Raw genomic sequence first — 14,906 nt, 5'->3', positions numbered from 1 at the left:
TGATCTTTCACAATTTCAACTGTCTGAACATCTATGAGGGGGAACGAACTAAGAAGGTAAGTGACAAAGTGAACATGTATCTTACATTATAAATCTTCGAACTGTACTCTTCTTTCTTCCTTTTGGTTTTTTCCCATTGGGTTTTCTTGGCAAGGTTTTAGTGAGGCAATTTCTTATACTGTGGAATCCAAGGGGGGGCTTGTAATGTTTTGTCTTCCGCAACTATAATTTGTAATTATGTTTAATGTGGTCATAACCTATACCTTAAAGACACATTCATGTGTATGCATGTAACCCCTTACGTAAATGTCCATGAATGTATTTCACTTTGTAGAGCATACACAAAGGTTCTAACCCAATGTAATGAACACAACAATTTGTAAAACATTTTACAACAATCTTAAAGTAGATGTTTGGTGTTCTTAGTCTATATTAGTTTTTTCTCTTCTCTAGTATGTCACATTTCTTTACTTTTCACAACAATATATATATATATATATATATATATATATATATATGTATAAATTTAAATATAAAATAAATAAGTAATTACACAAAGAAAAACTCCTAGTATTTACAAATTCTTTTACTGTTATAGGATGGTGCGGGCCAACCTTCTCGGTTGTTAGTGATATTGTCTGCTTTGGCACACCTGAGCCTCACGATTTTAAAAGGCCTCACTTAGGAAGGGTGTTTACCCTCTTAAGAGGGGCACCACACTCCGTGTCACCACCAATGTGGGATTGTTGTCACAACACACCCTCCCAAGAGCGAATCGTGTTGATAACGTGTTATAGGATGGTGCGGACCAGCCTTCCCCGGACTGCTGTGATATTGTCCGCTTTGGCACACCTGGGCTCCACCGTTTTAAAAGGCCTCGCTAGGGAAGGGTGACTAACCTCTTAAGAGGAGCGCCACACTCCCTCTCCCACTGATGTGGGATTGTTGCCACAACACACCCTCCCAAGACCACATCATAGTAGAGCGAATCGTGTTGATAACGTGTTATAGGATGGTGCTTACCAGCCTTCTGGGCTGCTAGTGATACTGTCCGCTTTGGCACACCTGGGCCTCGCGATTTTAAAAGGCCTCACTAGGGAAGGGTGTTTAACCTCTTAAGAGGAGCACCACACTCCGTCTCACCACCAATGTGGGATTGTCGCCACAACACACCCTCCCAAGACAACATCATAGTAGAACCAATCGTGCGGATAACATGTTATAGGGTGGTGCGGACCAGCCTTCTGAGCTGCTAGTGAAAATGTCCACTTTGGCACACCTGGACCTCACGATTTTAAAAGACCTCACTAGGGAAGGGTGACTAACCTCTTAAGAAAAGCAGTACACTCCGTCTTCCACCAATGTGGGATTGTTGCCACAACATTTACTTATTTGTTGCCATTTTTACTGATTTTATATATTATTTTTTACACAAATCTGTATAAATATTGTGACCTGAATAATAATTATGAAATATATTTTTTGTTTTACATACTTCGAATATTATTTTGGTAAAAATAATTATAGCCCCTACATATTAAACCTCACGATCCCTCACGTTCCTGGTCTATACATCTGTGTGACAAGTGATATAATAATTGAGAACGTAGGAAAAACTCAGAACACAGTCATATGAGGTAGAAAACTCTCAAGTACGGTTCCAAAGGAAGAAGTTGACCTACCTATTCCAACTAAGGAGAACAGACCATGTCGGAGATGGTTGGTCTGCCCCCTCTGGTTTGGGAGGGATTGTAATACTAACTTAACTTGTGACCATGAGACCTTACTGTGTACACACACCAAAGTTATGTTAATATGCTGACCCACCAAGATTTTTCTCTGTATGGCCGGGCTCGAATTGATCATGAATTGAAAACAGGAATTGAACTTCGAGGTTGAAGTGTTGAACTCTCCATTGTTCTTCAGTAGCTCAGTGGTAAAAGATGTCCCTTCTTAACTGATTGATTACTTGTACTTGCTAATTGCTATGTTATTCAACCAAAGCAGGACATTGGGAGAAACCTGATTGATTACTTGTACTTGCTATCCTATTAAGCCCAAGCAGGACTTTGGGTGAGTTGGGGAGAGTAAAACACAAAAATATATGTAATTTTTGTCAATCTAAAATTCAATGGCAACCACCCCATGATACAATAGATCTCTCTAACTCTCTCTAAATGTTAATGAATGATTTCAACATTTTGCTATTTCTTAAAATGCAAAAAAGGTGGAAATAAAATAAGTTATACAGGGTGGTGGTGGTGGTGGTGGTGGCGGCAGCTGCAGCTTCCTTCCCTTTTTCGCATACAAAATAAACACAACAAGGGCAGGGGCCGAGTCAGTTTGACAATAACCAACTACTCTTCCCCTTGCCCCCTCAAACATTTACCAATTCAATACTATCTCCTTTGGGTTGGGAATTGAGACCGTTTTATGAATTTGAGTTGTTCCGAATTTCTTTCAAGCTCTATAGACAAATTGACAGGAAATCAGAATCAAACCCTCAGGTAAGAAGACTATTAGCACACACATTCTAATTCCATAACGACGGAATAAATTACTCAGAGAGGCATGGTGACAAACCAGTCGTTTAAAGGATCCGCTTTGTGAAGTTCCCTCCCCCGGTTTTGCACGATCCAAAGCCTACTTAACATCAATACACATAGCACTCAAAGTTTTGATCTTTCAATGTTAAAAAACAGATAAGATGGATTCTTAGGTCATAATTATCTGAGTAACGACATGACAAAATGTGATTCCAGTTTTCAATAGCTAACACGGTGTGGGTGAGAAAAAAAGAAAACAACAAGATTGAGAGGATGCTGAGGCAAAAGGGAAGTACCTGAATCAGTGTCTCAACACGGCGTCTCATTCTGGTATGCATGAATCCCTCTGAGCACTGAAGAATAATGTAAAGAAATGACGAACTCAATTAGTTGTCAGCGTATACGGATTTTCATCATGCCGAAACTACTAACATTGCTAGGCAAATCAAGTATCTTTAACAAAAGAAAGTAACTAAATAGAAAACAATACAATTTTGAAATCATTTAAGTGCATTCACACACTAACACCACAGATTGCCTTTTTGACAATAGTGTGTTCAAAAGGTTCAAAAAGGAGCACCACAAGACTCTCGGTCTCCTCTGTTACCATATCAATTTTCTCTTTCTATATTTGTCTTGTTTGCCCTTTTTTATAATTATTCTGGTATCTCTACCGATTTCCACATTGAAAAGTGAAAAGAAAATTAACCACACTTGAAATAGACATGGTAAGCTAGAATCAAAAGAAAAACAAGTAATAAAGAATGGTAGCAGATCTTGAAGCAAACTAAGATGTGTCTCACCTTCACATGATAACTAACATATGCATGAAAGGTTAATAAACTCCAAACACTTCTGTCTAATTTTCTACCTTCCACATGCCGTGGAAACATAACTGCAGAAACAAAAATCAGGACATATCAGAAGAAATAGTTTGAAAAAGAATTGAAACTGAAATTTGGGTATTTGACACTACCAAACGTAACAAATCCTGCATTCGCATGTAGTGCTTCGGCAGGAGCTCCTTTCAACTCTAAAGGAGGAGAAGGAGACCAAAAACATGGAGGGGCATTATTCAGTCCAGCTGTACGCCTTGCCTCCACGAATTCCTGGATAAAACTTTACTTACTCAATACGAACTGAAGAAAAGACAGGACATTACACATTAAGGTAAAAGGAGATGCATGTGCACCAAATAGACAAGTTGCAGACTTGCTGGAGGCAGATGCAATTTTTTCTCGCATGCTAGTTTTATTTAAAATTAAATTAAAAAAGAAATTTGAAATGAGAAAGGAGAAATTAGGCAATTCATCAATCAGTAAGATAACTTTTTAAAACCAAGAAATTAAGTTACCTGCAAAAATGAAATTGCCAAAACTGTATCAATAGAATCGGAGAATCTCATTGGAAACACCACAGTTACTTTATCTGCCTGCCAATAAGTACAATTTGAATCACAAATGCTCTCCCAACCTCAACATCTTCCCGTTTTTCGGGTCAATTGAATTCAAGTTCAGTTCTGTAATACGATAAATACATGGAAAGTCTCTCTAAAACCAGAACAATACAAATACATATGCTGACATCAGTATAAAGGCTGGAGAGAGACCTTTAAATATCTAACAATACCTAGAACTAGTGTATTACTACAAGAAAGCAGTATAAGAAAACAATAAAGAAAATAAATTGCAAAAGTGAATTTATTAAATACTTCTATTCTAGTTAACTATTAAATGAATAAAAGAATAAATAGACGGTCCATTCTATATGCATCAACCAGCCATGGGTGGCTACAAAATTAACTATTAAATACTTTTATTCTAGTTAGTTATTACTTACTTCTAAGATACTTATTTGCTCAACCTTCTATTATTTATAATATTCAGAAGTGCCTAGTTACTTGTTGCTTCTAATTCTCATTAAACGGAGGCTAATGCTACGAAGGCCAGCACAGGTTAGTTTGGCATATTTTACAGCAAAACACTTTTAGTATGCGTAGATCATGTAAAGCTTGAATGAAGGTAAAATTTCTTCAGATAAAATTTGATACTTGAAAGGTTAAAACTCTACGAATCACACACTCACCCTATCAAGAAAGTATGTTTTTTACTGACCACTCTCCAGGTTTGAAATTCAAACCTATCCGTAATCACGCCTCAATTCCACCAACCAAGCACAGTCTAATGGATTTTTACTGAATATGAAGATTAGTTTTTTACCTCAGGAACAAGGAAGAAAGACTCCTTCGGTCGATGCACAAGAGCAAGAAGTGGGTCTATATCTGGAGCAACTTTCTTGGAAGCAAGATGCTTTAGAATTACTCTCAGTGGAGCTCCTAATACCACTTCTCTCACAGATGCAACCTTTATCAAGAGAGCGTATTGTTCCTCTAAATGAAAGCAACATGAAAAGTTTATATGAAGGTAACATTCACAGAAAGATTAAAGAATGAATGAGATTCACTTTATGTTTTAATAAACAAAGAATGAATGAAATGAAAAAAGAAATGAAAAGACAGGAAAATCCAAAATAAGCGAAGGGTATTACACTCACTGAAGTGACTGTGTTTTCTTAGAGAAGTTGAGACTAAAAATTTGAGCATGTTATTCAAATATCGGAGTTTTAAATTATGATATGAAACATGGATACTGTCCTACGTAGAAGATTGTTGTGTTATACGAAGAACCCCGAACTGGTTCATATTTTAAAGAGGTGCATGAAAACCAAAAACTGCTTCATATTTTTTTTTTTATAATGGATTGTGATTTTTCAGGGATTCAGCCCATAAATTCGACACAAATCCTATTATAACCTTTAATGAGAATTATTTGCACTTTACTCATAACAAACTAATAATAGTAACCTTGAAAAGAAAACTCATTGAACCTTCATCAGTTGGAAGTTGCGACAAATTGAGCTTCATTGTGAGATTATAGCCATCTTTTGGAGGATCAAGGATTTGTACAATCGCTCCATATGACGCTTTTATAGCTTCTATGGCTCCAAAAGGAAGTCCACTAAAGAAGATAGTTTCTGGTGGTGGAGTTGGTAACGACACTGATAGTACCAAGAATTCAGGATACCTCAAAGACACCTGCAGGGCAAAAAATTGTTGTAAAACCTGAAGATTTCTAAGTCATGTAAGAATGTGTTGAGTACGAGGCAAAAGGGATAATAATAAAATTCAACATATGATAACTCATAAGGCTCTTATATTATAACCAAGAAGCTTGTAGTGTACTTTAGATTGAGAATCATTGTTTTGAATCAGGAAAAGGAAACCCAGTGAAAATTCTCGAGAGTAGGAATTTATTGAACACAGAAACAACATGAGAGGTGATAAATTACACATATGATGAAATTCTAAGAGCATAATCAAGTAGTATGACTACTACGTCATATTTCATAATTCAGAAGTTTGGCTCGGATAAATTAAATTGCGATGGCAATATAACATTTTAATGTAATATTAAATTGCTACCCAAACCGGACTAAACCAAAATCATGATGAACTTCTAACCATACTAAGTAGAAGTTTGGCTCGGATAGAAAAACCAACTAACAGGTACTATGGTCTGGTGTCTGATGGGGTTAAAATGGTTGGTGACCCACCAGTGTGCACCAACCATACTTTCTTACTCTACAGAAGATAGAACACATGATGTGAAAGCACCTGAATATGATAGCGAACGTCATCAAACTCAACTGACTGGCAATCCAGCTCAACCCCTTTATCTAAACTGTGAAAAAAATAGCACACAATGTCAATTGAAGACGATACCAAATTATACTTTAGAACTTAATATTTCCATTTCCATCAGTAAAAGCATAAACTTGAGCAAGGAGAGGCAACCAAATTTAACATTACTCTCTTCCACCCAACCCACCTTCAAGACTTCTTATTCTTTATCAATGAAAATTCTAAAACCCTTTCATCCTAATACGAAAGGAACGAAGAAATTCAAAGTGTTTCCAAGAGACCAACTTTCCTGAGATTCAAATGATTTTCTTCTGGTACTAAAACCTAAATTGTTGGTTATAGTTTGATTTTTTTTCAACTCCCTAGAAACTCTCTACCCTAAATCTCCAGCATACTTTTCCAACTACAATAATTGCAAGAAAGTCTCTAACCTAATGAGAGAAAATGACAATCCTTTTCAATTTTCAACCTTAATTATACTTTCTAGTATTTCCAAAAATTGAACTAGTTGAAACAACCAGAAAAAGGGGGTTTATTATGATTGAAAAGAAACAGAAATAGATGAAAACCTAGCGGTAATTGGGAAAAAAATCGAAACGAATTTTGACCCACTTCTCATAAAGGAGTTGAAAATTGAAATGCAAGTGAAAATGTTAAGGAGATTTCATAATGGAAAGAGTAATTGAAGGGGAAGAAATTTTGACTTACTTCTCAGCTCGGTTCAATAAGACCTGGAGAAGAAATCTGGAAGGCGACTGCAACAGTATCATCTCTTTCTCTTTCTTTCAAGAACCCTCGTTTCTCTCTCTCTCTCTCTCTAGAAATTGTGTTGCCGGTTGGGGTCTTGCCAAACCCAATGGGGGTGCATAAGATGGATGGATTTTCTCAAAGACATGCCCAATGATTAATGAAAAAATGCAAATTCTTAGAAAGGTCCTTACTTTATGACATATTGATCTTGAGACCCTTCATTTTTCTAAACAGATTTTACCACCCTAAAAGAAGGTATGAGTTTTTAGAGAGTTACCATCCATTTTAGGCTTAATTGAAGTGGAAGGAATCAAGATTTATGTCGTTGAACTGACCTTAGTATGGTATGTCTGGTTCGATTCCGTTCATCTGCTTAATTAATTGTAAATATTAATTATTTTTTAATGTTAATTTTCTTCCAAGTTCATGTTAGGTTTAAATCATTCATTACGTGTAAAATGCACTAATGGTCTAGAAATTTTGAATGGTTTTGTATTGCAGGGCTTAGGAAATATTTCTGAATCATATGTATTGAAATCACCCATATTTTCTGAAAAATTAAACTAACTATATTTGGTTTCATTTGGTCGTCGGCAAATAGATTGGGTTACTTCCGTCTGTTTGTGTTCAAGTTTTAGGCAACAACATAAAAGAAACTCTTAATGGAAGACAAGGGTGATGTTTAGCAAGATAAAACTAGTGACCAAAGTTAACCATGGCACACACATCACAAAAAGAGATTATGGAGTATACCTTTCGTGATTGGCTGATTTGTAGGCCGATGAAAAATATATTAAGAAGTTGTTCAATAATTTGACAAAATAAGAATTTCCTTTGAGAAACTACCTATTCTTGTTTTTTTAAATGTAACTTTTAATGATAATCACATCTTAGTCATATATTAAATTGGTCGTTTTATAGGTGTGATTATGAGAGGAATAACATCCACAACTATAAATTGACAAAGACTTTCTTCGTCTGTTTATAAGCTTGTCAATTAAATAGTTAAAACACCTATTTACAAGGTTACATGGAAAAACAACATAAGAAATGTTAGAACTAAAAGTCGCGGAAGCTATCGAACCTATCCTAGAAATTGATCCGATTATGAAGATTAATCGAAAAGCTAAGTCAAAATCAAATATGCGAACAGAATTTAACGAGGTTCGGCTTTAAAGCCTACGTCCTCGGGCGAACAAGAAATCTTTATTGAAGGATAGATGAAGACGACTCACACAACCCGCAAGTTCGTCCCAAGATGGTACCGTATAGAAATTAACCTTCTATACTAAATCTTCGACGACCGAGAAATTTAACACCGCTCAAAACTATGAACAAAAAATCTCTCTTACTTGCTCTCTCTCTAGCTCTCTCTAAAGAAGAGTTGTTGTTGCTTGTGTTGGTTGATAATGAATACAAGCACTCAAGACCCCTATTTATACATATTATAAGCTGGTCCAATTAAATCCAAAATTGGAAAGGCTATAACCGACTTAGGAATTGGTAACCATTAAACCGCCAATTGACACAATTTTGGAAACAAGAAACCGCCATTAATCAATTCAAAACTGCCTATCCAATTTTTGGCAACCAATTTGGAAACCCAAATTCCACCGACAATACAATTTGGAAACCCAAACTGACCCTCACAATTCTCCACCTCGTACACAATTTGATACTCTTCAAATTTTGGACGAACACCAGGATACTCCTTGTAAGATATATCTGCTTCTTGTAACTTCATCCGACTGCACCATATGACCATGGCTGCCTACGTACCCTTTTATAGGATCAAGCCTACCGTAGTTCTACCAACCCTTCACATAAAGATTACCTTGTCGCCATTACGCCCTTTCGGGCAACTTAACACGAGCCGATTTGTAGCAATTCCAGACAATGCTGAAACTTGCTACACGTCACCACTTTAGTCAACATGTCCGCGGGATTCTCATCTGTGTGTACCTTCATGAGAGAAACATCACCTTCCTCTATGACATCTCGTACAAAGTGATACCTGACATCGATATGCTTAGTACGAGCATGATGGACCTGATTCTTCGCCAAGTGGATCGCACTTTGACTATCACACCATACATCCACGCACTCCTGCTTAATCCCTAGATCATCCAGAAGACCCCACAACCACAATGCTTCCTTCACACCCTCGGCCATAGCCATATACTCGGCCTCCGTAGTAGATAACGCAACTGTAGATTGTAACATCGATCGCCAACTAACTGGAGCACCATGTACCCTAAATACATAACCAGTAGTAGATCGTCTTCTATCTAGATCGCCAGCATAATCCGAGTCAACATAACCGCTTACCTGACATGTGTCTCCACCAAAGCACAAACCCGTATCAACGGTACCCTTCAAGTACCTCAAGACCCACTTCACAGCTTCCCAATGTGTCTTCCCCGGGTTTGCCATAAACCTACTAACCACACTGACCGCCTGTGAAATATCTGGACGAGTGCACACCATAGCGTACATCAAACTGCCAACTGCACTAGCATACGGTACACGATCCATATGATCCTTCTCCACCGTAGTAGTGGGAGATTGTTTTCCCGAGAGCCTGAAGTGTGGTGCCAAAGGTGTTGACACCGCCTTCGCATTCTGCATCTCGAACCGAGAAACTACTCGTTCGATGTAACCTTTCTGATTCAAGTACAGTTTCTTACTTGACCGCTCTCTCTTAATCTCCATTCCCAGTATCTTCTTTGCAGCGCCCATGTCTTTCATCTCAAACTCTTGACTGAGTTGAGATTTCAACTTATCTATCTTCACCATGCTTCGAGAAGCAATAAGCATGTCATCCACATACAAAAGGAGATAAATAAAGTCACCTTCGCGAAGCTTCTTGATGTATACACAACAATCATAGTCACTTCTGCGAAAACCATGCTTTAGCATGAAAAAATCAAATCGTTTGTACCATTGGCGAGGGGATCCGTAAAGAGATTTCCTCAAACGACATACTTGATTTTCTTTGCCCTCAACCTTGTATCCCTCAGGTTGAGCCATATAAATTTCTTCTTCCAAATCACCGTGCAAGAAGGCGGTTTTAACATCGAGTTGTTCCAGCTCAAGATCCCTCTGAGCAACAATACTCAATAGCACCCGAATAGAAGTATGTTTCACGACTGGTGAGAAAATCTCATTGTAGTCGACCCCTTCTTTCTGTGCATAACCCTTGGCCACTAGTCTTGCCTTATACCTTGTACCCTTGATTTCAGAAGAATCCTCTTTCTTCTTGTACACCCATTTACAACCAATAACAGACTTACCTTCGGGCAATGGGACAACCTCCCATGTCTTGTTCTTGTGAAGAGACTCCATCTCTTCTTGCATAGCAACCAACCAACTCTCTCTTTCCTCCGCGGTAATAGCTTGTTTGAAGGTGACCGGCTCGTCGTCTTCCACCGAGAGTGCATATTCAACCACATTTGCCTGCCCGTAATGCCTAAGAGGTTTGTCTGACCCTAACCTCTGTACCGGCTTATATAACCGTTTCGGCCTAGTGTGTACCGAAACATCCTGCTGTTGTTGTTGTAAAACTTGTGTACCTTCCCCTTGAACCTCCTCATGATCGGGTTCATCAATTTCCTCATCCTGAGTTTTATCCTGATGCTCCACCTGATCATGATTCCTAGAAACCCGTTGGTCTTCGGCTTCTACTTCCACTACTTGAGCTTTAGTAGACCCAACATCACCACAACTAGGCACCGTAGCTTTCGCCATAGCTACAATAGATGACTCATCAAACACCACATCTCTGCTGATTACAAACTTCTTGTCTTCCGTACACCATAGCCGATAACCCTTGACTCCTGTAGCATATCCTAAGAAAATTGCCTTCTTTGCTCTATTGTCAAGTTTGTTACCTTTAACATGGTAATAGGCCGTACAACCGAAAACCTTAAGTCTCCCGTAATCTGCATGTTCACTTGACCATACCTCGTAAGGTATGCCGCCATCTAACGAAGAATGTGGAGACCTGTTCACAATATAACAAGCTGTAGCAACAGATTCTGCCCACCATTCTACGCCTAATCCCGAATTGGAGCGCATACATCTAGCCTTCTCAAGTAGTGTACGGTTCAATCTCTCTGCGACTCCATTCTGTTGTGGTGTGTTTACTACTGTCCAGTGCCTCACAATGCCTTCCTGATTACAAAACTCCTTGAATGCCCCATCCGTGTACTCGGTCCCATTATCCGATCTTAACGTCTTCAGCTTTCGACCAGTTTTGTTCTCAACCATTGCTTTCCACACCAGGAATGTGTTGAATACCTCATTCTTATGCTTCAGAAAATAAAGCCAGACAAATCTCGAATGATCATCAACGAATGTAACAAAATACCTGGAACCACCCTTGGAAGGTAACTTTGCCGGTCCCCAGACATCGGTGTGTACGTAGTCTAACACCTCTTTGCTCCTGTGCTTGCTTGTAGAGAACGTCACCCTGTGTGCCTTCCCGAACACACAATGCTCACAAAACTCCATGCAAGGCTTCTTCATGTCCTTCAACAAGTCTTTCCCGCACATCAAAGATAGACCCTTTTCTGACATATGCCCAAGACGCATATGCCAAAGCCTCGTACTAGCCGTTGGATCCCTTCCACTGATTCCTACTGCTACATCTCCCGTAATTGTTGTCCCCAAAAGTTTGTATAAATTACCGTAACGAGTACCTCTCATTACCACCAAAGAACCCTTAACGACTTTTATGGAGCCATTCTCTATAATTATCTTACAGCCGTTCCGCTCCAACACACCAAGGGAAATTAGATTTTTCCGCAAATCGGGTATGTGTCTTACGTCCGTCAATGTTCTCACCATTCCATCGTGCATCTTGATACGTATTGTTCCGAGTCCCACAGTTTTACATATACTATCATCACCCAGTATAACTGTACCACCATCTATACTCCTATAGGTAGTAAACCACTCCCTATTTGGGCACATATGGTGTGACGCCCCTGAATCAAGCATCCACTTATCGAAGATCTTCTCAGACACCTCTGTCACCGAGAAACATTCGTCCGCCTCTTCTGACACATATCCCGCCTCTTGCATCTCTTGTTTCTCCTTGTAGCCTTCGTTCTTTTGCTTCAACTTTCTCTTTGGACAAGCCGCTTTAAAGTGGCCAAGCTCACCACAACTAAAGCACGTTTTCTTGAAAGAGCCTCTAGATTTGGATCTAGATTTCCCGCCCTTCCCCTTTCCCCTTTCATTACTCCTCCCCCTCGTTACAAACAACCCTTGTGCTTGTTCTTTGTCTACTCCACCCGGCGCCATACTGCTAGTAGCAACCTTACGAAGGTCATCCGCTAATAGCGAATTTCTCGTCTCTTCCATGCTTAGACTATCACCAACAAGCATCAAAGTTTGAACAAGGTTCTCATAGGATTTAGGCAATGAAAGTAACAATATGAGGGCTTGGTCCTCATCCTCAACCTTAACATCAATATCCTTCAAATCTGAGATAATCCTGTCAAACCTATTCACATATTCCTGAATAGAAGAACCCTCTTCCATTCTACATGTGAATAATTTGGATTTTAAGTAGACCCGATTCGTTAAAGTTTTCGTCATGAAACTGCTTTCTAGCTTTAACCACACACCCGCCGCCATTGTTTCTCCGTCTACTAGGAACGCCACGTCCCTCTCAAGACACAACATAATGGTAGCCCGTGCTTCGAGATCTAACTCTTCCCAATCCTCATCTGACATATCTCCTGGTTTCTTTCCCGTCAACGTCTTGTGTAATTTCTGCGAGATTAACAGATTCTTCATCTGCATCCGCCAATAAGAAAAATCGTTTTTCCCATTGAACTTCTCTATCTCATATTTCCCTGATTTGACCGTACCACTTCTCGATCCCATCTTCTCTTCGTTCAATCTCAACAAGGCTCTGGTACCAATTGTTAGAACTAAAAGTCGCGGAAGCTATCGAACCTATCCTAGAAATTGATCCGATTATGAAGATTAATCGAAAAGCTAAGTCAAAATCAAATATGCGAACAGAATTTAACGAGGTTCGGCTTTAAAGCCTACGTCCTCGGGCGAACAAGAAATCTTTATTGAAGGATAGATGAAGACGACTCACACAACCCGCAAGTTCGTCCCAAGATGGTACCGTATAGAAATTAACCTTCTATACTAAATCTTCGACGACCGAGAAATTTAACACCGCTCAAAACTATGAACAAAAAATCTCTCTTACTTGCTCTCTCTCTAGCTCTCTCTAAAGAAGAGTTGTTGTTGCTTGTGTTGGTTGATAATGAATACAAGCACTCAAGACCCCTATTTATACATATTATAAGCTGGTCCAATTAAATCCAAAATTGGAAAGGCTATAACCGACTTAGGAATTGGTAACCATTAAACCGCCAATTGACACAATTTTGGAAACAAGAAACCGCCATTAATCAATTCAAAACTGCCTATCCAATTTTTGGCAACCAATTTGGAAACCCAAATTCCACCGACAATACAATTTGGAAACCCAAACTGACCCTCACAAGAAATTAAGAATGCCAAAGCCTTAAGGTTGCTTGTAGAGCTAATGTGGTTGTAATAAAAGCTTCCTCGTAAACGTTTCCGTAGTCTTCAAGACTTCAACCAACCTGTCAGTGACGTGACTGAGAATTTGGAGGTTCGGTGTCAAATTATAAACGCATCCTTATATCACAATAGAACAGTAAGAAAAAATCATACACTTCGAAATCCTGAATGATCATTCAAAATAAATTTGATGTATTTAGTGTAAGTAATGAATCTAAAACATCACAATGCATTACAAGAAATTATGATACAAGCTGAACATATGATTAGAGAATCTATAACAGTAAACATCAATTATTTTCGCTTAAAGATCAATAAAAACATAAAAGAAAAACATACTAACTTAATAGAAAAATAAAACAAAATCTATTAAATTAAAGGAGGAGCCAAAGAGGAAAAGAATATAAGAGAATGCAAGGGAAGAAAATTGAAACTTTTAGATATTTAGTTTTGTTATTTGAGATTTCATTTTGTATTGGCATGTAACTCTTCTAAGTAACCTCTTCAACCTTTCATTTAAAAAAAAAAAGTAACCTCTCCAACGGAGTCCTCTTAACAAAAAAAAAAAAAAAACCTCTCCAACGGAGTTACGTAATAACAATGACAAGTCATCTAGAATAATGGTAGAAGCAGCTAACCTACTAATTACCTAGAAATATCTAGTGGGGGCCTACAAAATAATAACACTAGGCCTTAGAACATTATAGCTCAAATCAAACTTTAATTGTCCTACGAAACAAAAAAGAAGTTAGAGAAAATTATTCTTTTTAGCATCCTACTTTGTGACCAGCTTCTTTTTTAGTTCTTTGTTTTTTATAAATTCAAAATTGATCTTGTTTGTTAACATCGTCAGTTAAATTTAATGGTTAATTTTTTTGTTTTTATAATTGTCCTTCTTATAAAAGTGATCTTGTAAATTCAAAATTGGCTCCCTTTTAAATTTAGGTTAATTTCAAAAAATTCTAACTTTTTTAGAACAAAAGGGAATTAATTTTAAAAATATTAAAACACATCAAAGACACCTTATCTCTACTCTATTTCATCACCTCTCCTCCACATCATCTCTCGCTACCTCATCATCTTCTCCGACGAAAGTCGTCGGCCGACCAAATTTTCAAGCAACCTTCAAACTTAATTTGTTTTCTCTTCTTTTTTCTTCATATCTCTCTTTCTACTCTAATCTCTCTCTTTTTACCCTCTCTTTCTTTCCAACCTCTCTCTCTATCTACTTGAAGAGATTACTAGTTGTTAATTTAATTCAATGAATATGTATTGTAATAATACTCTTGTTGTTTAATGATATTTCACATTCCAACAAAAAAAAAACTTGAAAA

At 38.0% G+C, this 14,906-nt stretch overlaps 1 protein-coding gene across 1 annotated transcript; it reads right to left on the bottom strand.

The window, feature by feature from the left end:
* Positions 1-2,088: 2,088 nt before the first annotated feature.
* On the bottom strand, positions 2,089-7,145 carry DIS2 (Arp2/3 complex, 34 kD subunit p34-Arc). The gene is made up of 10 exons (XM_086659268.1): positions 6,955-7,145; positions 6,220-6,286; positions 5,433-5,640; positions 4,766-4,935; positions 3,901-3,978; positions 3,523-3,655; positions 3,350-3,441; positions 2,843-2,899; positions 2,584-2,643; positions 2,089-2,467 (listed from the first exon to the last, which is right to left on the bottom strand). The coding sequence occupies exons 1-10, from the start codon at positions 7,014-7,016 to the stop codon at positions 2,432-2,434; spliced, it is 963 nt and encodes a 320-aa protein (XP_086515394.1). The 5' UTR covers positions 7,017-7,145; the 3' UTR covers positions 2,089-2,431.
* Positions 7,146-14,906: the final 7,761 nt, after the last annotated feature.

This window comes from Eschscholzia californica, unplaced genomic scaffold, assembly GCF_041429995.1.
Source record: "Eschscholzia californica isolate CP2 unplaced genomic scaffold, dmEscCali1.0.p SCAF_2, whole genome shotgun sequence".
In the NCBI taxonomy this organism is placed as follows: Eukaryota; Viridiplantae; Streptophyta; class Magnoliopsida; order Ranunculales; family Papaveraceae; genus Eschscholzia; species Eschscholzia californica.
The sequence above is the reverse complement of the archived record's forward strand: the minus strand, read 5'-3'. Positions and strand labels throughout refer to the sequence as shown.